Here is a 27545-nt window from a genome sequence, read left to right as displayed (position 1 = left end):
ATAGTTGTGACTTAAAAATTCTTTTTCCTTTTTCAAAACGACTGCCAAAAACACTCCAGGAATTTCAGTCCATCACAGTGATTACTTTTTCTCACAATAAACATTTAGAAAAGTTGCAGTTTCCTGGTAAATCTGCTAACGTATATTTAACTATTCACTACTCCTCCTGTCAGATACTCTGTATTGAAATCTGGAAGTTTTGGCTACCAATATCTATGTCTCAAGGAAGGTGGATAAGGAAATATTTAGATTATAGAGGATCCCTAGAGGTAATTTAATTTTATCTCCTAATTAATGAAGGGTTGACTTCAATGTAAGTCTTGCTGCTCAGAACCTTTCCCAGTAAAATCCTGAAAATTTGGATTAAGATCCTGCAATCTCCCTGGGCCCCTCTTTGCTATTCCATCTATTTGTTGCTGCCATTGCAACAAGTTCTGCCTAAGTTGAACTAATTCACTCTGGAGATCCTACACTTGCTGTTTCTTTGGTTCTTAATATTTGGGATTTCACTTTGTGTAAGCAGAAAAGCTCACTTGGCAAACATTTACCAGAAATACTGAGCATGTGACATTTAAATGCATTTTCATGCAGAGCATTTGTAATTACCTTTTTGAATTCTCCTGTCCTCTGATATTCACACAGCATCATGTCAAAGAAAATTGGGATCGTGGCTTTTCGTAGTTCGACTTCTGGAATAAGAGTCATTTCCAAGATGGGCCCAACCATCCCTGGGATAAAGCAAATTTTATTCTGGCCTGAAACAAAACCAAAAATTGAATATTTGAGGAGCAAACCAAATATTTTTAGGAAGACATCTATGAGCTGCAGTCATTTTAAGTAGTGTTTAAACCATGTGTGTTGGTCAAGTCTTACAACTCAGACTTATCTTCATTTCTTCTCAAAAGCTGGGGACATGTGAATGGGTTTTGTCTCCTTCTAAGGTGCCAAAATGCAGTGGCAGGAATAAACAGAAATGCCAGAGGAACTGATATTTTCAGTGAAGAATTCAATTTTTCAGTTTTTGACATCTCCTTATAAATATTTAGAGCAGAAAGTAACAAATTACCCTAAGAACCTCCCAAATTCCACCAGCAGGAGAGCAGGACAGGTAATGTCACATGGAGAAACCTTTCTAGGAAGGAGAAAACCATTACTGGCTTTTAGAATTAAATTAGACATTGCAACAATGAATCAAAACAAAGCAATGCATCAAAATCAGGAGCAGCACCAGAAACACCATCCCCAAAATTCAGCTGCTGAAGCCACAGGGAATGATCTTGTAGGACCAGGGCTCCATCACCCAAACCTACAGAACACCTGGCCAGGTCCCAGGGGTGCCCTGATAAATGGAGCAGAGCAGAAAACCCAAAGAGCTGTGTGAGTGTCAGTGCTGCCTGAAGCTTGTAAGAGACAAAAACCTTCTCATCAGCAAATGTGAGATTTGTTCCAAACCAAGGAGAATTCTGAGTCTGATGTTCCTCTCTGATGTGTGCCCTGTGAATTTATAATGCAGATGCCACATAAAAATTTTCCAAGATAAAGCGAAAATTCTACCTAAGTTCAGTTAATAGGAAATGATCCCAAAGGAGTTAGTGAGAAACTCTCAAAGGAGGAGCAGCAGAGCCTGGCAGTGTGACAAATGTAGAAATGGTTTTAGGAATTTTAATTCAAACCGATTCCAAATCCGAGTCTCCTAATTTGCAGAATCATAGGTTCAGGCTGAGCAGTGACCTTCTCAGGGAAAATTCATCCAGTCTCAGTCTTGCAAAATAAGGTTCTGAAAGCTGATTTCAGTCATGTTTGAAACCTGAGAGAAGGTTGTGAGTTCTCTTTTAAATGCAAACCTGGCTGTAGTCCAACTGCATCTCATGTTGGCTCCAAGCTTAATCACAAGAGTGAAAACATATTTTAAGTTCAAACAGCAGAAATATTTACAAAAGCACTTCATGTCAGATATTTTTCAATGGAACAAACCTTATGTGACAGATTCAGGGGCAGTGAAGCTCAGTTTGCTACTCACCAAGTTTGTACCACATGTCACGGATAGCAAAGCCAATTAAACGTCTCATATCCCCATACCTGGGAGGAAAGGAATATGAAAGGTATTTTTATTGTTACCTTTTTTATCACATTACTACAAAATTAAAGATGTAAGATAAAGGATATATTTCGCTTACTTGTTCTGGATTTTGTTGTATTTTGCATGGGAAAAGTTTTCTAGCTGTAGTGAATCTTGGGTAATAAAAGCCACAGCCAAGTGAAAATAGTTGTTCCACAGCTGTAAATTGAATATAAGGAAATTATAATAATTTTGAGGAAAGCAGGAATAATATTAAATGATGCATAATGCAGAATAATTTATGAAACCAAATGATGCAAGCAATATGAGATTTTTATATTATGCAGAGATGTACATCGTTAGTATTATGCAATTAGCAGAAAAGCAAGGAAGATGAATTTTAATAACCACTACTACACACTTGCTCTTAATAACAGAGCAGCTGAATAAATATTGCTAAAAAAAGATGCACATGAGATCATTAGCCAGCAACATTAATCCCTGAACCAAAGCAGGACTGGGGGAACATGTTACATGCTGGTGGATCTGAACAAACTGGAGCTGAAGGCACCAGTGTAATCACACTGCATTTGAGCATCACTTCAAAAGGCATCTCCTGCCTCTTCTTCGGGTACTAATTCAACAACCATTTGTGTGAAATTCCACTGTCATTTGTGAAGAGCTCTCTGCATGAAAGAAGGACAAAATACATCCCTAAATAACAGCTGATAGTACTGAGCCTGTACTTGAAGCAGACAAAAAGCCTCTGTGCTTACAGTGCACAACCCTTAATTCCTGAAAGCAAACTATTTGTTCTACACACAATCAAAAACAAGCACTTCTCTCACACTAGAAATGGAAAGGGAAAAGAGAAACTTCCCTAGCAAACACAAATTTAAGGAAGGAAATGCAATTTTCAGAAGCTTTTAGGCAGTCAGGAGCAGCTTCAAACACTTAAAAATGCAGCTGTAGCTAAAACCAGTGGTAGGGCTGAGTGAGAGAGCAGAAGGCAATGGGAAATGTATTCAGTGATGATTCAAAGGATGGAACTAAACACGGGACAGAGCTCTTCATTTTGTGTGGCCCAATACAAGCCTGGGTTGGGAACCACCGGGGAACAGCCTGGAAACAAAATGTTCTGTCAGAGCTGAAGTGGCCTCTGTCCTTTGTAGCCTGGAAAACTTTGGTGTGCAAATACCCAGGAAAAACAGATGCCAACACACAAACCCACACCCAGAACCACAGACATTTCCCGTAATAAACACCATTCTCCAACGCCCTCTGTAATTTGTAGATGCTGCTGTGTAAATTGATTCCTCCCCTGGAGGCTGTGCCCAGCAGAGCTGCCCCTCCAAAGCCCCTGGAGGGCTCTGAGTGAGCACAGCTGGCCCTGCTGCACACACCAGCCCCATTCTGCAGCCAATTCCCAGCACAAAGGCTGTTGGGACCTGAAAGGCCAGTTTCACTCTCTCACCAAATATTTTAAGAGGTTATTTTGACCTGTGTGTTCTCAGCCTCTTGGGAAACTGTTTATTGATATGCAAGGCACACATTCTGTATGTGTCAATTGCAGCAGTGAAATGGAAAATTTCTCAAATTGTTCTAGATTGTGGGGCGAAAAATGAAGACTTACTCCTAAATGGTCTCTTATTTAATTTAATAGGTCCAAGTTCAGTGCCACCTTTATCAGAGACACATCCTACAGGCTCCATCTCCTTATTTATAAAATATTTTTCCTTCCATCCTCGGAGTACTCCAAAATGGCTAAAAGATGGGATCCTTTCCCTTTCAAAAGCATTCAAATTAAGGACTCACAAGATTTTAAGCACCAAAATAAGCTTTAAAACTCTGTGAGACAAAGCAGTCACTCTCTAAAGTAAAATAATATGGAAACAGATTTAAAGACGCAAACAATTATTCTTATGAGACACATTTTGTTTTCTCTTAACCCCACAATAACATTCTAAGGTGTTTTGGACATCTGTTGAATTGGAAAATGTGGAATTAATTTAGTAAGAAATTTCCAGCCATCTCACAAAGAAAAGATTTCATAGTTATGCTAAAATATCATCCAGGAGTAAAGGCTGCAGACTCCTCCTTCATACACCTCTGAAAGCTGATATTTGCTGGTGGAAAGATCAAATATGAACATCAAACTCTGCAATCTGGTAATTTTCAAATGTGCAATACAATATATAATATATAAAAATATAACACTTTGATATTTCCAGTGTAGTTAATTCTAGCCAAATTTCCCAATGGTTTCACTTCCTATTAACCTCTGCATTATTTCAGCAATGTCTGTCACTGTCATACATACATTTTTAGCAGTATCTATTTTTCCCTTGTGTATATTGAAAACACTGAGGGTTTTGATTTTGGGGTTTCTTAAAGAAGATTTTAACATAAAAAATAAGCTGCACAATTCTGTTCGTGATGTTGAAATACATTTCATTACTCCTGAGTTATTAATGGAGCATAGCTCATGCAAAAAGGGTAGGAAAACACCAAAAATAAGCTTTTTCTTTCAGATCACACTAATATTAGATTTTGGACCATGATTTTTATAATAAAATTCTGTGGCATATGTGATTAATATATGAATTATAATCACTATAAGAGCACAGATACAGAATAATAATCCTTTCTAATGCCCTGTAGGTGTAGTGCTAATGGAGGGAAGGGAGGAGGAGCAGGAATCAATAACATTTCCAGAGCAGAGGCTCTACAGCAGCTGTGCCCCAGCACAACACAATGGTTTGGGTGTGTTCACCCTGCCCTGCCCCGAAGGTGTCCAGTGACATTCCCGGAGGAATTCTGCACAAAAGCCAGAGAGGAATCCAGTGGCACCAAGGGAGGGCACTGTCACAGGGCAGGTGTGCTCCTGCATGGAAACTCCTGAGCAGAGCAGGACTGGAAACCAAAGGTGATGGAGGTGACAGTGACAGCAGAGAGAAAATGCTGTGCCCTGGGCAGAGGCAGCACCTTGCAAAGGCATCAGCTGCCTGCAGAAACAAAAATGTTCTGGAACCATCCTATCTACCACAGATGGCATCTTCTCAGACAGCATGAATGTATTGTATAAGTACAGAAAATCAAAAATTTTGTTACAATTAAGCCAAAGATACCAGGGTGACCTTTTTCAAAAACATATTCCACAATTTTTAAGATTTTTGTTTCTTTGTTAAGCCTCTTCTGAAGAGCCCATCTCAACTTCTGCACCTTTAATCCAGAATTTACACCTTTTGATGGTGTAGCTGTTCTGCTGCCCTGCAAAAGCCCAGCTGCAGAGCAGTGGTCTGGACATGGTATCCAATCTTCACATTTGAAATTGCTGAAGAAATATTGCTTAATACAAACCAGCAAAATCCCAACATTACATCTTTAAGAATGGCTGAATTTCTGTTGTCTTTAGAAGGAGAAGCTGATAATGAACCCTACACCAGCAGCACTCCCCACCTCCAGAGAAAAGGAAACATCAAAGGCAGCCCACAAGAAATCCTCTTACAACTGCAGGAGTGCTCCTGACTGGGGGCACCAGTGTGAGGAGGTGGTGGGGACACAGAGGACACTGTGCCTGACACAGTTCTGCAATCAACTAAGAGAATCCTTGGAATATTATTTTAAATAATATTGAGAGCAAACAAAGAAAAAGATGGAAAAGAGAAAAATAAACAAAAATATTTGCAATCACACTGATAAGACTTTTTATTAACATGAAATCAACAAAGAATGAAATTTTTAAAACCCAAGGACTAAGGCATTGATTGTCATGGTCTTCAGGGCAAAGTCTAACCTCAGACCTGATTGCCTTTTTTTCTTGAATGCCATCAATATATCTCCTTATATTCTCTCCATAGGGTCATCCTGAATTCAGAGTCTTAACCTAGAATACTTTCCACAGTTGCAAGCCTTCAGATTTTTCCTTGCAAGCTCTGAACATGTACCTGGAAGGACACCTGCCAGCTCAGCTGCTCCAGCTCCACATGCCAAGGCAAGAGCTGCTAAACTGCTTCAGACAGGTGAACTGCTGAATTCATCCTCCAGAATCCTGGAGTGAGAAAATATTCCCTGCCTTTCTAGACAACCAGTTTTAATATTTAACAGAACCTCTTTGTATCTAACATAAATGCAAGAAAATAAATTCTTTCAAATCCAGGGACATGAATAGAATAGAAACTGCTAAATATTGAGGGTTTTTATCTACTCCAATAATTCCTGCTGAAACTCCAGATTTCTGTGCATTAAATCCTCATGTTCCAGTTTATGTTCAGCACTGAAGAATGCAGAGTCATGCATTATGCAAGATTCTGTCCCTGTTTGTACTGTAGGCACCATGAATACTGGGATCTCTCCTTCACTCCCACTTCATGGTTTATTTTTGGTCAATCACTTAATGAAATTTCACTCTCTTCTCTTCTGTAAAATTATTTCCTCTGGAGCTAACAGCTTTATTTTATCAACACAACAGTAAATATTCCATAACAGAAGCCTTGCAGGCAGACCTGGTTTTATTGTGCTAAGTTTTGCTGCATGCTGACACTGGAGAATCTCTGCAGTACACAACCTCTGAGTGCCACTGATGCACTGAACTCATCCCTTGTGCACTCTGTGTGCAAACCCAGAAAAATCCCCAAACCAAGGAAAACCACCCCCTCACCCAGGAGGCACTAAACTTCAGATATCAGAGGATTTTTTACCTCCAAGACCAAAGATTCCCAAGCCCATGGTGGCCCTTGTTGCCTGCCCAGGGCAGTGACAATGTTGGTGTCAGAGCTCTGGGACCAGGGAAGGACTCCCAAAATGGGAGGGTGAATCTGAGTGATGACCTTGCTCAGGCAGGAAATTTAACAGCCCTTCACTGCTGTGCTGGGCAGGGGGTTGGGATTTTTCTCTCTATCCAACAGCCTGAGCATTGAACCTATGGCTTTAAGGCTGAGTTCTAAACTTCAGGACTGGAGCCACTCCTGATCAGACCCAGCACATCCCTTCCCAGGCCCCAAATGGTAGCACCTCTTTCCCTTCTACCTGAATCACAAAATTAATGAAAAAAGCAAAGAAAGAGGCCAGGAATCTTTTTTTTCCTCCATTTAACAGGCTCAACCAGAGTAGCAAAAAATTTTTTCACTGCATTTCTCTAGATTTAAACCACACTTTCCTAGATGCTCAAATGCTTCACAGTTGACCTGCTTTGTTTGCTTTGGTTCTCTACTATTTATTGCCATGCAACCACTCAGCCAAGTGAAAACCCTCAGATCTATTTCCCTGTGCTTTAAACAGCTTTTCAATTTTTTCTTTTAATTAAGACTTTGTTTCAACTCTTAATAATCTGATCTGAAAACGCCACCCTGCAAACAGTAAAAATCAAGCACTTGTTTACAAAGAACTTAAAGTGTGGCACCTTTTTATTTTAGATAACACTTTGATTTGCATCTCTGTTCTCCCCAACCCATTCAACTCCTCCTGCAGGGTTTGGGCTCAGGGAGCTGCCCCAAACACACCCAAGGCTGGAGAAGGGAATGAACAGCCCATGTGATTATCAGGCTGCAGCTCTTAACAACCATGACAGTTACACTCCTCCAAATTTTCTCTCAAATCAAAATAGAAAAAGCAAGTTTCTTTGTCCTATTCTCATTTTTTAATAGGAATGTAAATAAAAATAGAAACTCAGCCACACAGTACTATACAGTAGGGTGAACTATTTTATGAAGTTTCTCATTAACTTTGAGTTAACCACTGCTCAGGTTTGCATACAGCCAAGATATATTAATTAAAAAAAATTCTGTGGGAAATCAAATTTATAATTAAGCATATTAGACAATATTCTTTGCACTATTCAGACCTTTTTTTAGTCCAGCAGCAACTTTTTAAATAGGTATATTTAGGGAACTCTTAGAAGGTTTGCAGAGCTTTTATTCAGGAAAGGAAAGTAAGGTAACACCTTGATTTCAAGTCCCTTATGAAGACTATAAGGGCATTACAATTCTTTACAGGGCATCACTTATTTACTAAAACATTGCTTACCTTACTCAGAGCCTCCAGATATTTGACAAGTCATGAATAAAAGAGCATTAATGCCTCCCCTTGAACTACAAGGGGCAGAGTAGAACTAAAACATCCCTGGTTGTTTGATAACACTTTGGAAGGCACAGAATTGGCACAGGAAAGAGCTGAAAGGCTCCAGATCAAACTGCTGCTTCCAGGCTTGAAAAAGCAGTGCACACCTTAATAAAACTTTGACAGATCCAGTCTTTATAGCCTGTGTGGTTTTGGTATCCTGCACATGGTGATGTCTTTTCTTTGTTATTTGCTTTTAAAAATTACTGACATCTCATGCAGTGAAAAGGGATCAAGTGCTACAGAAACAATACGTTATAAACTGCTTGTTAATAAACTGATAGAGCCTAAGGTTACATCATAAATATGTCAAGGGCCTGAGAGTTATTTACAAAAAAAAATATTTACAAAAAAAAAAACATTTTAATTTTATTGGAAGAAACATCTTTCATTGTGATTCAAAAATCTTAAAAAAACCCATAATACATATACACATACATATGTATATATACATATATACATATATACATATATACATATACACATACATATGTGTATATACATATATACATTTGTATAATCCCACCTTTAGAAGGTAAAACATTTTTAATGAAATAAGGCAGGAAAAAAGCTCTACATTTCCTGCTTGGGGCCACTGTAATTGAGTGTGAATCTTTTGCCTTTCTTTTCACTACTGCTTTTCAAACTCTTCCTGTGTAACCACGAGGCTCCTCTGCAGCTATTTGGGACTAAGGGGTTTTGTGCTGAGCATCAAGAGACCAATTCCCAAATAGGTTTTAGCACAAGTGGAATCATTTAAAACAGATTGAAAGCTGTGAGATGAACCATAAAATAATAAAGCCCTGAACTTTATGTAAAGGGTGAAACAGAATAACTTCACACACCATGATCACACAGCACTTAATGACAAATCCTGAATCTAAAAGTATATTTACATTTTAATACCAATGTAATGAATGTGAAAACTACAGATATTTTCATTTTTATCTAGAGGAAGCCAAACATGGTAAAATGCATAACAAAATGGTTCAGTTACACAGAATGATATTGAACAAACAAAAAAACCCCATCTAACTCTAATTAAAAATTATTACTGAAAGAATTAATAAAAACAAATAGATGAAGATAAATTTGTCAGCGAAGACTACAAGTCAAAAATAAATTCTAACTGCTAAATAGTCTAGGAAACAGTAAAGTTAAGCTCTTTCTGTCCAACATCCATAACACTGACATTGTAAAAGCTCCATGTGCTACTACTGAGATTGACTTTCTGAATTCACTTGGCTGGCTAAGAAAACAAAAAAAGAGTTTTCTGCTTGCCAGTCCTGAGCAGAATTACAGAAGAAAATACCCTGGTGGGGTGCCTTATCCTAAATAATCAAAGCCCAGTTCTATGTCACATGGAAGATGGTTCAATCCTGCCCCACTCATGCCCCAATATCCTGCCTGATACTGTGAATATCAGCCTGGTGCTGACACTGGGGCACAGCACCAGAGGGGCTCTGGCAGATGTGCCCATGCTGCCTTGGCCCAGCTAAAAACACTCCATACTTACTTGGACTTCAAAATTCATGTTCTCCAAAAATTTCTGGTTCATTGTCTCAGCAAATTTGTTGATGGCTCTCAAGAAGACCCTAAAAAATAATGAAAAATGGCAATGATACAGATAAATGAATGTAAGCCTTGGCAATCAATCCCCACTGTGTGTGATAGTGGTGGAAGCACATTTGGCACTGAACACACTGGGAGCATCACACCTGAGCACAGCAGTGACAATCTGTACAGTGGCACAGGATTTATAGTGCTACCCATAAAAAAAATCAAAATTGTCAAAAAGTTTCTCCCCCTCTGCTGGAAAAGTCAGACAATAGAAATTTGCTTCCCCTACTGCACACTCTGCTGCATTCCTGAGAAAACAGCAATTCTTTCAAACCCAGTGTCACCTTCTGCCAAAGCCAGATCATCCACAAGGGTGGCATCACCTCCTGAAACAGTCCTGAAAGTGTTCACATCATTAATTAGGAGCTGCCACTTCAAAGGTATTAAGTGCAGCTTTTCAGCTTTCTTAGAGTTGGGGAGGGCAGGACAATACCTCTGCCCACCTTCCTCTCCAGGTGGATTATAAAAACATCCCAAACAGTGAAAATACACATTCAAAACCCTGTACAGTTACTTCTCCCAAGAATAAGAGCATGAACATTACCCCCCCAGTTTGAAAAGCAGCACCTATTTAAGCTGTTGATTAATGCAGCATGATTAAGTCATGTTTCTAGAGCTAATTTCTTTGTCTGACTTCCCAGCATGGGACATTCGTAAAGCAAAAATCAATTTTATAATTAAATATTTATAAAGTTTATTTTAATAATTCAGTTGTTTTCACAATTGGAAATTGACTGAAAGTGATCATCTGCCTCTGCTTCATAGGTAATTTTTTAAAAGCTATTAAGTGGAAGTATTTCTATGGAAAACACTGTAGGGGCAAACAGAAAGGTGAACACAAGGGAAAACCAATCCTAATTGCTCAAATATATTGATTGGTTGCCAACTAGATACTCCCAATCAGGAAAAAAAAAAATCAAATAGATACAACAGTCAGGTCCAGAAATCCCCACTATCTCAGTGATTAGCAACATCAGAGAAAACAATAACTCAATAATTAGGATTATCAGCAAAAGGTTAAGAAACTGCAGGATATGCATATGTTACTGACAAAGGAATGCTGTGTCCTGGTGCTGGATCCTCTGTGGTGCTCTGGTGCCCCATCTCAAAAGGACAAATAGGAAAAGGAATAAGAGGGCAGAAAACACACAAATAATTGTGTGAAATTATCAGTCAGGGACCCTGACAGAGCAGGGAGGTGACAGGATCTATAAAATCAAAAATACTGTGCAGATGAGAGGCTGAGTGCTCCCAGTGCTCAGGGAAACTCCAGAGAGCCCTGAGCACAACCAGCATGTGCACCCAAAATAAGCAAACCCAGCCTCTGTGTGAATCCTGCTCAACTCTGCAGCTCTTTGCTATGGGATGCCCGAGTTTTATACTGGCTCAGAAGTGATCAGACACAGCACAGGCTGCACTGGAGGGAGGACAATGAAATGCCATTGACCATTGGTAGAACACAGCAAACAAGCTCTGCTGTTACACTGGTCCCCTGTGAGCCACTGGAGAAACAGAACAGTCAGAGAAAGGAGCTTTAGTCCCATCACACACACAAAAAGATAAATCAGAAGGGCTAAGTCCAGTTTTGTAACAAGGAAGGTAAGGAAAAAGTTCAGCTTTTGTCAGGTTTATGACAGGGAATCCCACTGAACCACTGAGCAATCACCCAGAGGAGTCCCTGCTTCACTGGAGCAGAGACTGGCTGGAGTGAGATCCCCTGTTGGGGGTTCTCCAAGATGAAAATGTTCTTTGCAAAAACCTAAAAAAGAATTTCTTTCCATCTGTGTAACACTGCCCTGTACTGCTGGTGGGATCAAGGAAATCCAGTAATTATGCATGCAGTAATTATTGCAGGCAGTAATTATGCATGGTGTCACACCTTGCCAAGGTGGCAGGGGGAGGGAAGGGATTTCTGATGGTGCTGTCACTCACAGCATCACCCCACACACTCAGCTGAGCTGCCTGGGCCAGCATGGTCCAGGACATCCTCTGATCTCATCTTCCAGCACTGGCTCAGCTAATCTTGCCAGCTGAATTAAGGGGCTGATTTGTGACAAGCCAAAAGGCATCAAATCTCCTGCAGTACAAGATATCAAATTTTGCTCAGTGCTCTCACTTGCTCTGCTGAACATCTTGTGCACACTCACAGGACTGCCCTGTGCCCCCAGTGTCATTTCCCAGGCTTGGGCATCTTTATGTGATCAACTCCTAAATGTGATTCCTGCTGGAAGCAGTCCCACACTGCCCAAGAGCAAATAAACACATCCTTCCCTAAGGCTCCACTCACATGGGGACATTTATCTCCTCCCAGCTGCCTGATATTTCACATAAACAGTTCAGGATGTTGCAAAAAAGGGGGATTCTAGAAGAGTGATTTATTTCAGGCAGCACAAAACCCCACACAGCTCAGCAGAATCAAGACAGGTTATTCTGTATCATCATCATCATTATTCTTCTGAATAGGAATTTTAGGTCAAGGCCTTTTCAGTGTTCAGTTTTCTGTAGCTGTGTATTGCTCTAGAGCCTTGGATTTACAAAGTTTGTTTCTTGCCAACTCACATAAGCAAATTCTTGAGCTCCAGCTGCTCAGGGAGAGCATTTCCCTTCACTCAGAGTTTTTGGCTGGAGCAGGAGGGAGTGTCTTCCATTTCTGAGGCTTTTGAATTCCCAAATTCTGTGCATTTCCACACTGATCCAACACCATGGCAAAAGACATCACCTAAATATCCACTTTTGTCAGACTCTGGTGTAGTCTGGTGAGAATAACTTTTCTTGCAATAAAAGAATCCCACACTTTTCTCTTTATCTTTTGTTAAAGAGTACTTTTCCCTTTAAATAGAAATATCATAGAAGATACAGTAGAAATAATCATAGCTTAAACCCACGTGAAATTTATTAGTGGAAATCTATTTCCTAATAATGACATATTACTGAGTATAATAAAAATTTTTGTGAAGACCTTGTGGTTTTCTTTTAGTCATATAGAAGAACCTCAAGGGCACCTAAGAAATACTGAATGCCCAGTAGAAATGATGGAAAACATTAAAAATATTTACTGGTTTCTATACATATAATTATATGTAAGCTGTCTTTTGTAAATATCCCTTTCACTTTTACAAATATTTTTATCTGTCAGACTGGAATGACACGTTTTCAGGGAGCATGCAATATTTCCAGGCTGTCAAGTTCCAAATATTTTCATGCATTTGTATTTTGCCTAAAGGTGTATCTATTCCTGTCATTGGGAGTCATTTAGGCAGAGGGTTTGAATCTATTCCTGGCTCCTGCCAATGCCTCAGTGATTTCACTGTCCTGCCTCAGTCTCCACTTTCACTAAAAATGGACATTAATTAAGTAGCCACGACCATGAATATAAACAGTTATTTGTAAAACAGTGTGAGATTTTAATGGAAAAAAGGATAAAATATAATTTTAAATACCAATCTTTAAAGAATTGAATCAAATTGTCACAATTTCAATTAATTTTAATGAAATTATAACTTTTCTACAGTCACTTACTACGAAATTAATTTCTCATCAGTTTAAATAATTGTGATCTAAAATTGCTGAAATTCCTTTACCCACAATAACTTCAATGCTATTTCCTGAGTTCATGAGGATTGATGCTTCTAATGTACAGCTCATATAAAACTCTTGGGCCTGAAGATTTATGGAAGATCTTCAAAGTCCAGAGTCTCTGGGCTAAATGTGGATATAAAAATGCAGAGTTTTGGCTTAGGACAGCAACAAAATTGCCATGGTTCAGCTGCTCCTGTTTCCTCTCCCTCTCTGAATTTCCTGCTGTTTCTGCTTTACTTTATTGTATTGTCAGAGACATTTGTTAAAAATTTTGGCTGGAAAGAAAACCCAAAGAATAGAAACTTGTGCCACTGAACTCAGTTTCACACACTTAGATGTCTGTTCTAGGGGAGAACAGTACCTCAAGTAACACAGAGAAATAATTTAAGACAGAAAAAAATGAAAATTCATGTCACCCTAAGATAAAAATTTGATTTCAAGCTGATTCTCACTCAAAATAAAACAGAGGGATTGAGATGGAACAAGGAAAGAATTCTGTGTTTATAGACAACATATCAATCAAAATAGGATTTCAAGGCTGTTTCTCAGAAGATGATGATTTTGTCTAACAGGAAAATAGGCCTGCATGTTGTCCTTGCTTTTGAAGTGTAAATAAGTAATAAACCTAAAATTCAGATCTGAAACTCCAAGTTATTTTTGGCAAGCTAGTTAGAATTGTTACATCAGCTTCTTGCAACATAAAACAAGCAGAGGATTTAATCAAACAAACAAACAAACAAACATCCCCCTACAAACCCCAAACAAACAAAATCTTAGATTCATATTGACTAGTCTTAGGTGGCTTTGCACAAGCTGGCCTTTTTCCAGACAAAGAACCCTTCTGAGTCCACAAGATGATTTTGGGAAAGATGCATAAATCAGACCCAGCATTAGAAACATTTCCAAAATAATGAACAGACCTTTCCTTGGACTCTGCAGGTGAATTCTTTTAAAGCAATGCCAAACTGCAGTGAAATGCTCTTCAATGTCTTCTCAGGTTCACATGACTCTCAAATTTGTGAGTTCACTGCTTCAACTCTCAGATGAGTAACCCAGAGACTGAGGTGAAGGCTGAATGAATTCACTCAGGTATTTATGAGCATCAGCTCAAGCTCCTGCCTGCTATGGCTCCTCACGCCCTGCCTGCACTGATGTACTGACAGATGGAAAAAATGAACCAACTATGACCTTCCACTGGATAACCAGACACAGAAAAAGGAAGTTTAAAAGAGTGTATTGTCTGTGTTGTGAAAACGTATTCACAGAAACCATTAAAATGATGGCATACATGGGGTTTTTAAAGTCACATCTAAAAGCCAGTGAAGGCACAGATAGTTTTTACAACTCAGAACTTCTTCCCACAAATCATAAGTGCTTTTCCTGCTGAGAGTTTTGTCCAAAATTCAAGCCAGAAGGAGTTACACTAACTTCATTGTTTTTTGAAATCCCGAAAACTGATCAATCAGCATTTTCATCAGTGAATCCTCTACCTGAACAGATGAGGAATATGAAGGAAGTTCTTGCAAACACTGAGGGATTTACTGACTATTATTTTTAAAGGTATTTTCTGAGTTTGGATAGAAAAAGTTTGGCCATTATGCCAGTTCTTTGAGATCTGGAGCAGGGAATAGCGCAGCCAAAATAATACTCACATGATTTATATCAGTTTAGGATCATCCTCATAAAATATTGTGCAGGACACACCTGATGGGGATTGTAACACAAGGGAAATCAGCTTAATTCAAATGATTCTCCTGTGGGCTTCTGTCACCTTTTCTTTGCATTGCTGTGTGCAGGACATGCAGAAGAAGGCACATTACAGAGTGAGAGGATTCAGAGTGGGTCAGACCCAAACCCCAGTGCTGGTCACTGTCAAGGACTGGAACAGTGAATGGCAACCATAAATTAATGCTGGATGGTACAAAATACACAGAAGAGACCAGACAAGCAACCAGTGTGACAGGAGAGATTAAAACACTCAGGTACTACAGGTGAAATAACAAAAACCTTCACAAAGCAACAGCAGAAATTATCTCCTAATAGCACAGCAATCGCTGATTTAGAAATGAAGGGTAATGCAAGATGGAAACAATATTTAAAAACCTTGTGGCTACATGAAACCCAGTTATGAAGAGCACAATAATGGCAACACTTGGGAAGAAATCCACTTCCATGGTAACTGGAGAAATATGGCCAGTGGCACAAAGAAAGGAGAATAATTTCATCATGTTTCTCCCTTGTGTCAACTCAGCTTCGCTACAGGCTGAAGAATAATTTCTTGAACCATTCATATTGAATTCTAATGATAAGGCAACTGCCATATTCCTAAAATCTTTTCCAATGTACACCCAGAGTGTAACTAAATAATATGATAAGAAAGCAACTGCTGCAAAATGGCTGTGCCCCAGCTGCTCCTGTCTCAATTATAATATTGGGGCTTGTTTCAAATATATATTGTGCTTTTCCTTATTAGCATTATTTGAAAATTTGCATTAAACAGCTATGCCAAGCATCCAGAATATTGCATGCTATAATGTGTCAGAGTTACTCTGACAGCAGCACAATGAAATCCCAGAGAAAGTCAGGAATTGCAGTGGCTCTGAGCCAAATTTCCACGTGGGACCCTTGCCTTGGCCAACAGGCTTTTCCTTCAGCATCTACCAAAAACATGCTTCAAACACTGTGTAGCTCTCATTTAGGAGCCAAAATACATTTTCAAGTCTGCATATTAGGTGCACATTTTATGCCAAACTCCTGGAAATGGGATGTTTTGAATGCTTTAAGGAGTTTCATAGCTTGAAAATGAAGCATACAAAGAGCTGCCAGAATGGGCTCTAAATAAATCAGCTTGAGAGCTTTCAGTACTTCATTATGTTCAGTAATTTTGCTTATATTGTAACTTTCTTCTCATTCTGTCTTCTTTGCTTTTCTGTGCATTCCAGACAATTTTTTGCATAGTGGAAATATTCTGAATTAATGAAAAAATTAACAATCACATGCTGTCTTTAGTGCTAATCAAGACTGGGAATTAGACATGAAGATGAAACCCTTTTCCTGAAGATGAATGCAATGTCTTAACAAGGTTGTGTCAGGATGTCACATACTAATAAAACTCCCACAGTCTTCACTTTTAAAGGAAGTTTGAATTGATATTGCAAAATAACTTCTCCATTCTTCCACTGATTTTCATTGCATTGAACCAGCAAACTATGAATTTTAAAAGAGGTGATTATGCAGCAAATACATAATACACCAGCAGGGTTATTTTGTGATGCTTCTGGTAAAAAATATGAAAATTAACTGTTAAAAATAATGTTAAATACAAGGAAATTGCATATATTTTATTTCTGAAATCTCCAATTAGATGAAGTTCTGGTCAAAGTTACTCAGGGTGGGGAACACAGAAGGATTGCTCAATTGCACTTACAGCCAATGAAAATCATGAGTATTGAAGTTTTAGTCTTTTCTGCAGTGATATAGAACAATTTGTGTGGGTAATCTCTCCAATGTGTTTTACTCATTTGCACATATATTCTACAGAAGGGAAAATACTCCTCGTTGTCTTAATCCCCAGATGTTTTATTAAAATTAAAATACTTGAAAACATTTTATAACAGGCCACACAGCAAAGAACCTTCGGGGTTTCTATCTGCAAGTTGAAGCTGTATCTAGGAAAATAACAGTTTATCTCACTGACTTCCTGAGAACATCAAATTAACAAGTTTTTTTTTGTTTTCTTTGGTGTTGAGTTGTTCTTTCCACTGAGGACTTTTACTTCAGAGATCTCTTAGTCTGGGAGTGTGAGCATCCCAGCAGCTGCTAGCAGGAAAGATGAGACTGCAGTGGGAGTGGGGATGGAGCATCCCCCTGCACGTTTTCCCTCTGCATTTCAGATAAAAGATTAAATAAATGACTGCAGTTCAAACCTGCCAGGCATCCACTCTGTACCACAACCACAATGGGCAGCTGCCTCCCTTGCTGAGCAGATTATCTGCTGCAGCCAGCACAGGATGAAGTGTTTGGATTCCTGGTAATCAGATAATTCCACAGCACAGATAACAACCAGCAGCAGGCAGAGTTAGTGCAGGATGAGCCCCTTGGTGCTGGGAGGGGGCAGGTGGTGACAGGGCAGGGGGACTCTGGCACAGGCAGAGCCAGGTGGAACAGACTCTGTGCCAGGCTGGGTGCTGGAGCCCAGGAGTTTGGGATTTTTGAGCTCTCTGTGCTTTCTGGCACTGACCCCAGGAGAACACTGCTTTTGACCTAAGCCTTGGAGAAGGTTTCTAAATTTGAGTGATGGAGTTGGAATCAAGGATGTGTAGTTAAACAGAAGTGTGATTTCACATGGTGAAGGGTTTTAAATTTGGGGGGTTTATAATATAGTAATAGGTATGGGACAGGATGGAGGATTTTGGGTGTTGTTTATTTCTGTCTTTTTCCTTCCTCTTCATGATTTCAGGTAGTAGTTTTTGGTTGTGCTGCACTGCAGGTCACAGGAGTTTGGTTATTGGGGCATAAGTATAAATAATACAGGTTTTATTTCTCTATTGGACTGTTTAGCTTTAAAAGACTTTGTCAGTAGCTAGATTCAGCTCCATTTTGCTCACTGTTAGCTAGAAATGTTGCAGAACTTTCTGTACTTTAGATAAAATTTAATAAACAACCAAGTCTGAACACAAAAAAATTGTGTCCTTTGTGGTTTTAATCCTGACTCTTGAGTGAAGACAGAAGAAAATGAAGACAAGGCACTAATTAGGTGGTGCAGATACCCCATGTACAGCTGGGAGCTGCCAGCAGAGCACCAAGGGATCAGCCACAGCTGGAAGTGAAATTGTCCATGGGAGCAGAGCACTCCCCTGCTCTCACCCATTGCCCCAGCTATTGCTAATGTCATTTCCCTGATTACAAACTGACTTTTGTAAGGACTGAGAAAGACAAGAGGAAACTGAAGAATCTGGATTTAATGGGCAGGAGATACAAATTTGAGAACATTGAAGCATTATGTACCAAATACCCCAGCATGGGAAACAACAAAGAAATAAATACATTTCCCTCTGAAAGGAACTTTATATAAACAGGGAAACTGCATTTCAACAAGGACATTTTTAGTCTCATAACAAAGCCAAACTGTCCAAGGACACATCCTATCACTGCACACAATTAAATCAATGACTAAACAGTAACATTTGTTTGCACTTGTTATAATACCTTATTTACCCCTTTTTGCAACTATGCATAAAAGAATATTTTTGTTAGACACTGAAAATATTTTTTTCATACATTAAAATTACAAGGTTCTGCAATATGCCATAAGCCTATGTAAAAATATATTCTGCTCCCCTGAATATTCAAGCCCTTACAAAAACAATGGTATTTCTATAAGAAGATGTTTAAATCAGTCAAAAGTTGCAGAGGAAAACAAGATCAAAGAAAAGAATTACTTGTATGCAGCAGATCAGTTTTCTAAATTCTGCCTTATTTGCACAAAATAAACCATAACACCATCATCCAACCTTAGTTACATAAATGAACCAGCTTTCAGGGTAAAACTAACCTAAACTATTCATTTGGGGGTTGGTATGTTTTTTTTTGTTTGTTTTTAAAATATGACAAGTTTTATTTCCACCAACAGATAAAGAGAAGGCTGAGAAGCAGCTCAAATATTTTAATTAATTTAAAGTTTTTCTGCCTTTCAGCTTGGGTTTGTTGAATCACAGAATGGTTTGGGTTGGAAGGGACCTTAAAGCTCATTTCATTGCACCCCCTGCCATGGGCAGGGACACCTTCCACTGGGACAGGCTGCTCCAAGCCCTGTCCAACCTGGCCTGGAACACTTTATTCCAAGCTTGTGTTCAGGACCATGCATCCATATGTGGAAAACAAGTTTTTCAGGAGCCACAGAGCCATTCTCTGGTGATCTTTGAAAAAACAAAAAAAAAAAACCAAAACAAACCCACAAAACTCCCCCAGGCTTGGAATCCCTACTGCCCTCTCTGAACAAAAGTCCCAGCAGTCCCTTGCTGGGCACCAAAGAGGAATTTGCTCAGCATCCCTCTGCTGCCTGGCCAGGAGCAGGACAACGTGCAGGCTGAGAAGGGTGAGGTGCCTGGGGCTGCAGGTGCCACTGTTTGAAGGCACACTGAGCTTTGGCTGAATTAACAGCAGAGCTCCAAGTGGGACCTCCATGAGAGCCACGTCTGGAGGGTGTTACAAAGCAGTTCATCAGCAAGTGAGCAGCTATTTTTAGTATGTATAATGAAAGAAAATTGACAACAATTCCAGCTCTTTTGCCAAATACCTGCAGTGCTAAACCTTTCAAGTTAGACTTGAAAAGCACTGGGGAAGACTTGACTCTGACAGATGTCTGAAAACACTCAGATACACAGGTAATGAAAACATATTTTAGAAAAAGCCAAACTACTGGTGTTAGAAAATACCCTACAGTGTTATGTTGCAGGAGTTTTTTGGCAAGTAGGACCTGACCTTGATATGTGCTGGTGAAACCCTGTTACCATCTATTTTTAAATACCTCAAAAACAAGGTGGGCAAGGTTCAAAAACCAACCCAAATTGGATGTGCAAACAATCAAAGTGCTCACTAAGCCACTTCAGACTGGACACCAACCAAACTGATCCTAGGTACTAATTATGATAAGATCAAATACTTCAGACTCCCTGTGAGGAATTACCATTTCAAAGCCCAGAGGACAAGGGAAGGGAAGGGAACCCTCTCCCTGTAGTTTCTAACCCTGTTAAGTGTTCCTTTCACTCAGGGAATCTGGCTCCCCATGCACTTCATGTTGACAATAAAGCACATGAATTTCCTGGGAGAAATTATAGCTCTCTAAATTAAAGTTATGAACAGCTGAAAGATAAACAGACTATATGGTATTACCTAAACCAGCCGAGCATTTCCCCACAAATGCCATGTAATTAGGAATTACTGCTTTTAATAAGTTAATAGCCAATATCTAAGTGTCATGAGTGGAATAAAGTGCCCACACAAGCAGTAGTAACTAATAAGAAGAACGCAGTAAGCAACTTTAATTAGAACAAAAGTTAATTAAATCCACCACGGAGGATCACAAAAACAACTCAGATATTATATTCTCATGACCTCAGTGATGATGTTACTGTTTCCCAAAGTGTTCTGCCCTAGCTAGCATGCCATAAAAAAGTCTTCTTTCCCTCTTGCTGTTAATGGAAGTTGGGGGGGGGGGGGGGAGGGAACAGGAAAAAGAAAAGGTATTTCACTATTTCATTATTTCACTATTTCATTATTTTATTGCCCCTTTTAATTCTCTGTTGCTCGTTGAATACTGCCTGTCACACACAGCTTCTGCCTCTCTCAAAAGTGCTTTGGGCTGAGCATGCTCTGGAAACAAAGAGCACATTGCTTATCATGGTTATTTAAAGTCATTGGAGTTAAATCATTCCATCCTGATACAGGCAAAGTTCAAGAAGTAAGTTTAGTCAGTTGAGCTTCTACTCCAATTCTTTCAACTCCCCCACCAGAATTTCTCCTGGACAGGAATGTGCCCATTCTCCCTTCCTTTGGACCCTCTAAGAATTTATTCTCTCACTGTGTGCCCCCATCTATGCCAGACATCAAATTTTAGCTGAAATATCCCTGGTATCATTCAGGCACTGCCTGTTTTTCATCCAGATAACAGGAATTGGGGTGTCCAGCTCAGCAAACAAGACCAGACCTGCAGTACTGGTGATGTTCTTCCTTCTCCTCTGCTCTCTGTAAATTACTGATTTCACATCTCTGTGCTGCAATCCCTCCTACAGCAACACCCCCCAGTTCCCACTTTCCTTGCAAGCCACAGAAGCCACAGGGTCATGCAGGGGAGCCAGGCTGTGCTGCACACCTGAGGTGGCACCAGCTACACCTGCCCCTGCCCAGGGGACACCACACACCACAGATGTGCCCACTGCCCTCCCCAGGATCCTGGAAAATGAGACAAAACACCTTCTCCAGGGAGGAAAAAGCCTGCATGGAGCATCCTGATCACAACAGGAGGAATAGGGAATGCAAAACTTGCACTGTGCTGGAATATTTTGTGTTTGGTTTGCTGGGGTTTTGCTTAAATTGTCTTTTCTTCTCTCTGTGTTATTATAAGAGACCTAAGCCTGATCCCCTGTGACTTTTTCCTCTGCTACTTCTCTGGTTTGTGGTAAAGAATGTTAACAAGGCAAATCTAGAAAACTAAATTAGTCTTCAATTTATTTTGTAGAACATCCATTCCCTCAAAAGAAAAAAAAAGAAACATCTCAAAACCCAAACAAAGAAAAAAACAAAACCAAATTTCTTTAAAGACTAATAAAAATCCTCCTTCTCAGTTGTTGATATAACATAAAATTAAGACATAAAATAAGATCAATAACTCATTTCCTTATGCATTCCAGAGAACAGCAACATAATCAAGGAGGATAAACAGTGCCAAGTCATTTTAGGTAAGCAATGTATTTACAGGAGAACTATTAAATAGCTTCTAAACAATTTTTTTTTTTTTTAATGCTGACTTATTTATTTACACAAGATAAAGCTTACAGCAACAAAACCTGCCTGGAACAACTTGTGCACAGAGTTCAGAGTAATTAGGAGGCACAAGAACACACATACAGTCCTCCAAAGCAATTTTTAATGTCAGGACCTGGTGCAATACAGACACCACCAGGTGAAACCCCAAACCCCAAAGACATTCTTTGACCAAGGACAGACACTTCCCACCCTCACAGAATAAAATAATCCCATACTTATGGCCAATGCAGTTGTCAGCAGCATTTTCTAGATAAGAGGAACAGTTTTACATATGGAAAGTTTGATGTGCCAGATGACTGTAGCAGTTTAGTACTGAACTGGTGTTTTTTAGGGTAATCCTTGCTACATCAAAACTAATTGCAATCTCAGCAGCAGCAACATTAGAATGTGCAAGGAGTTAGATTTTACCTGAGAGGCCAAAGACTGGCTCAGACAGAAAACCAAGAGGGATGAAACCCCTGTAATGTACAAAATGTTACCTGAATTTACACATCACCAGCACATCTGTAGCTGCCCACCTCAGAGGAGGGCTCAGGGATCCCTCTGCACATCATTAATGTCCCTGGACATCACAAAGTGAGGTTGGGACACCTCACTAGAACCATCTCTACCCACTAGAGCACAACCTTCCCTTTTGAATCATAGAATGCAAAAAAGCCCCAAACAACCTTTTCATATAACAAAATTACATTCAAATCCTAGATTAAAATGTATCCAATATCAAAATCTAATATCAAAAAATGATAAATTTTATTGAAAAATCTTTTCCTCAAGACTGAGATGATCCACTTTACTGAGCATCCTCAATCCTCTATTTTTATATATTATAAAAGTTGGAAGAATTGTGTAACTGTGACATTTCAGACAAACAACATCTGTGGACTAAATTAATTCAAACCTATGCACTTTTGACACTTAACTCTGAGACCTGTCCCTCTGCAGCCTCTATAAAATTCAGTGTTACCACCACCTCTACAAAACTAAAATACATATAGTACAGGTGAGTCTCAACAAAAGTCTTGCTTTAAAAGTGTATTCACTTGGTAACACAATCCAGCATCTAAACTCAACATATTTCTTTGAAAACCAGAAGTCAGAATAAGTTCAGCAGTAAAGGTAACATCCAAATAAATTTTAAAAAGTAACTAATTTTCCCTTTCCATTTTAAGTGGACTTAAAGCACAGGCAACAAACTTTAATGGATTGTTTCAGAATGTTTCATAAAGCCTTCTTGGCATTCCCCAGACTGGAATGATAAAGGAATCCTAGACTGCACTGAAAAATGTTTTGTAGGCTATGCAGTGAATCACTGTGGACAAGCACAGAGCACAGGAGCTCTGCTCCTCCCCTTTACCTGTTCTGCACCATGCTCATGGCCATCCAGTCTGAAGGGTAAACATTCTTCCCAATGAGATCCTTGAACATTATGAATGTTTCCATCAAGAAGTCCTGCAACAACAGAATGCAGTCAGGCCAGGGCTGTGTAACACACTTGGAAATATTTCTGAGGGATTAAGGAGCCAGGATGGGGGTTCCACTGTGCTCTCAGTGAAGCCAGGAGAAGAACTCCTGGCGATATCAGTAAATCTGAGATTGGAGCCAAAACCCTGTAGAGCAGCAGTCCCAAATTCCAAATGGAAGCTAAAAGCCACTCCATTAAAGTCATTGGACTGGGTTCTTTGGAAAATAGAAGGCATAAATGAATGGAAGGAAAAAGTTGTAGTACTTCTGGGTAAAGTTTAATATTTTTTAAAATTAGTTTCACTATGCATAAGAATGAATAGGTTTGAAAAATACAGGATTTTTTCATTTTTCACTCCACATGGTCCACATTTAAAATTTCAGTTATGGAACCATTCTGACTTTAAGAAAGGAAGGAAAGTGATTAATTCTTGACAAGGGCAGCAATTGCCTCCATGGACTAACTGTAGATGTAATCCAGAGCTGTGCCACTACCCTGCCTTACCTGACAGCTACAGCAGGAATGTAAAATGACACACAGAGGACTGTGGAAACCTTCTGGGACCATTAAATTATGGCAGAAACAATTACAATAAAAGGATGCACTACAAGAATAGGGAATTTATTGCATTTACCTTACAATGTTATTTGCACCAGGAGTGTAGACTCAATAGTGAAAATGAAAATGGAAATGGATCACCATGTGTGAAGTGTGGAAGGAATGTTAACTAGTTGAGAATAGGTTTTGCTGTTGTTTTCATGTGAGTTTATTCTTTTTATTTTCCTCTTCCTCAAAAGAGTACAGCACAAAGATTCCATTACTAATTCTGGATCATTACATCACCACCTTGGTGCCAGGATAAACAGAGAAATTTGTTTCTTTCCAAATTTCTGGGTACAGAGTTGTCCAGTGCCACCATTACAAGAGGGAGGCAGTGCAATAACACAGAGGCAGAAAATGCAACAACAGAATTCATTCAAGGAAGAATCAGACAAGAAACTCCAAAAAACAAATCTACTGATTTTTCACAAGGAATCAAAGACTATGACTATCAACTCCATGATCCCTTAGTACTCACCACTAGTTCTGAGCTTGTCTGGAAAGTTTCAATGTACACTGAATAATGCTGGTCGTTCATCTGGTTTAGGATTGCTGTCATGCACGCCACAAAATGACTCTGAAAGCAAAACAGGCAGAATCAACACATGTGGATTACTTAGGACATTGGATTGTACTCCTTCTAAAGTTGAAGCATGTGAAATCCTGAAAAATCCCTTTATGTATGCAAAAATAAATAATATTCAAGCTTTGGCGAGCCCAGATGAAAGAAACAAAGTAAGAACTCAAAAGGATTATTCCAAAGCTGCCTTGGCAAGGGATGGGCTCTTGTGAGAAAGCTGCATCATTAATGAGGCACCACATGGAAACACACATTGTGACAAGAAAACTTCTTATATAAAGTAGGACTCAGTATCACCTTAAGACTCCTAAAAGGGAGTTGATGTTCCCTAGGACTCTTCTGTTTTGAATTCATGGGAAGAAAATATGTTAGAATCAAAAATTTCTAGTAATTCACAGGAAGAAATAGTGCAAGAAACCCTATTTTTTTACATTCTGCAAGTATTTAAGCAGCTATTAGAGAACTTTCAAACTTAATGAACATTATGACCTTCATATCTCAAAACTTCTTTCCAACCTCCTCAAAAGAAGTGTTTATCTTTCTCAACTCCAAAAGTCAAAATGCTGAAAGATACAACATGATTTCCAGCCCTGAGTTTTCACTGTAAGTTACTGAAAGTCACAAAGCTGTTTCTTTCCCAAGCAATAATAGTGACTTCAATGATTTGCAGTTTTCCTTCAAGACTGTGAAGATTCCTCTTTAGTGGTTCTTTTTAATCTGCTGAAATTTTAATTCTCAGTTTAAAAACTGCTTTCGACGCTTTGATTTTATTTCAACAACAAAACTGATGAGCATGCAAAATATTTTTCTTCAATTATCTAATTCGACAGTAAATAATTCTTGAATTATTTCATTTAAAAATAGTTTCCCTTGGACCTTTTCAGCATCCTGCTCGGGGGTGCCCAGCCTGGGTGTGCAGGTGGTGGTGCTGGGATGCTCGGGGTCACTCTGTCACATCAGAGTGGTACCCAACCATTTTGTCCCCGTTCCAGAGCAGGAGCATCCTGCCTCAGCTGCTGCCTGTCGCCACTAGAGGTCTTGTGCTTCCCTCCACGAGCTGCTCTCCCTGTGTGCTGCCGGGGCTTTATTTATTTATTCCTACGTGAGCAGACCCGGCACACTTCTTGCATACAAAGAGTGAAATCACAACCTAAAGGACCTATCCTGCCTTCTTTTGGAGTGACCTTAGTGCTAGTGAGAGCCTTGCCTACTTTTTAAGGCTAAGAAGACTCATTTTCTGCAGGTAAACCAAAAGCTTTCAGGTAAGAAATCGTGTGTTCTCGGGTACTGATGCTCTTCTAAAAGAAATGCTGGATTTCCTGCAGTAGTACTTCACTTTTACAGTTCTGGAGCAGACAAATCTTTGCTGTGGTGTTAAATGCATAGCTGAAAGGAATAATGAATTGCAAAGGATTTGGTACCGAAATTGTGTGGGGGTTTTCTTCTCATGTCTTGATTTTGAAAAAAGATTCCGGGCAGAAGTGGGAGAATTGACACGGAAGGCAGCTCGTATTTTTAGTAGTTAAGCATTCACCACTGAATGCCTTTCTGGGCTCAAGTTAAATAATCACTGCTTGAAATAAGCAGCATTTCTTCACAACCATTGAATAGATGTGTTATGATGCTTAAGGGCATAGAGACTTTAAGAAGGTTGTTTCTTTTGTTAAAACCAACTTCAAAAAACGTGCCTAGCTATGTCTGTGATTGTGGTACAGCACAAATGCCTTAGTGACTGGGTATGGTGATTTTAAAATTAACAGAGGATATGCTTGGAAAGAGCCATAAGCAAAGATCACATCTTGCTGGCCAGAACCTCACATCAAACCTGTCAAATTCACACCAGTCGGACTGAAAGAATAAAAAAGGTGTCAGTAAAGATGGTTTGCTGCACAAACTTCCTCCATCCTTTCCATGTAACTGTAAAGCAGGGAATTACAGATACTGTTTGATCTTTAATAATTTTCTTGCCAGCAATCTCAACTATCAGAAATCATCTGATAGCATCTTTATAGGTTTAAATCTTGCCCCTCCCTCCTAATCCCCAAATGGCAGCAGTAAATATTCATTCAGATCTCTGAAGTGCCCCTGCACCCCCAGCTCTGCCACTCTGAACTGAAGGATAGCACAGGGCTCTCCACAGCTGTGATCAAACCTGCAAATATCTCTCTGCATTCACTGAAATTCTCTGGGGTTCAAGTGCCTCTTACTGGGGTGTGCAAAGAGCAAAAACTGCCTGTGAATACAGAAAGTTCTGCACAAGAACCAGCTCTTGTGCCTGGACACAGCCTGAGTGTTCACAGGATGGGCAGAAGAAATTCAGAGTCACACAGCAATCCATTAAAACACAAATTTCATTAAATCAAATGTTGCACATAGGGATTGAATAGTATAAAAAAGGTTGAGGCAGACAAGGTGAAGTTCAGGTAGAATCCTAGCAAAAAATTTTAGCTGTGCTCAGACTTGTGAATTACAGCAGAAAACATTGATTATAACTAGGTCAAATGTATAAAAAAATAAATGTATCAAAGTAAACACTTGACTACTGAGACAACATGAACAGAAAAAAAAACCCAGAAACACCTCTGCATGACTGTAAAGAGATCTAATAAAATATTTCCCAACTTCGGTACATTAATTTCCTTTTGACCACAAAAGAATCCAGAACAAACAGCACTGAATTCTATTTTTTTAATTATCCAATTTTCTGTCAGACTTTACAAAAACTCGTAAAGATATAGGAAAATTGATAGTATGAATACTGTACTGCTATCAGGAGCAGGAACACGAGTAAATAGGTAGTCAAATAAAAATAAAACAGAGGGGAAAATGTCCAAGAAACATTCAAATTCCCAGGTAATTAATACCATATAAAAATGAAACAAAGTGCTGGGTTTAGTATAAGCACTGCAAAGTAGTGAGTAAGGTGAAAGAAATGTTTTGGTTGAGTATATACCAAGTACATCAAAAGGAATTGCAGATTT

General features: G+C 39.3%; 2 protein-coding genes across 3 annotated transcripts in view; one reads left to right on the top strand and one right to left on the bottom strand.

Moving 5' to 3' along the window:
* DOCK2 (dedicator of cytokinesis 2) overlaps positions 1-27545 on the bottom strand; it is a 155042-nt gene that overhangs the window by 35786 nt on the left and 91711 nt on the right. The window contains exons 28-33 of the mRNA XM_079319919.1: positions 24463-24561; positions 23277-23371; positions 9693-9771; positions 2178-2278; positions 2021-2079; positions 607-755 (exon numbers count right to left, since the gene is read on the bottom strand). Coding sequence (XP_079176045.1) covers positions 607-755; positions 2021-2079; positions 2178-2278; positions 9693-9771; positions 23277-23371; positions 24463-24561 — 582 coding nt within the window. The remainder of the gene's footprint in view (positions 1-606; positions 756-2020; positions 2080-2177; positions 2279-9692; positions 9772-23276; positions 23372-24462; positions 24562-27545) is intronic.
* INSYN2B (inhibitory synaptic factor family member 2B) overlaps positions 25608-27545 on the top strand; it is a 28967-nt gene continuing 27029 nt past the window's right edge. The window contains exon 1 of one of the 2 annotated variants that reach the window (XM_079319938.1): positions 25608-25807. The gene's annotated coding sequence lies outside the window, so the exon portion shown is untranslated. Of the gene's footprint in view, positions 25827-27545 lie in introns of both variants that reach the window. The other variant, XM_079319937.1, reaches the window with a different exon arrangement.

The sequence above is a fragment of the Erithacus rubecula genome (assembly GCF_903797595.1).
Source record: "Erithacus rubecula genome assembly, chromosome: 16".
Taxonomy (NCBI): Eukaryota; Metazoa; Chordata; class Aves; order Passeriformes; family Muscicapidae; genus Erithacus; species Erithacus rubecula.
The sequence above is the reverse complement of the archived record's forward strand: the minus strand, read 5'-3'. Positions and strand labels throughout refer to the sequence as shown.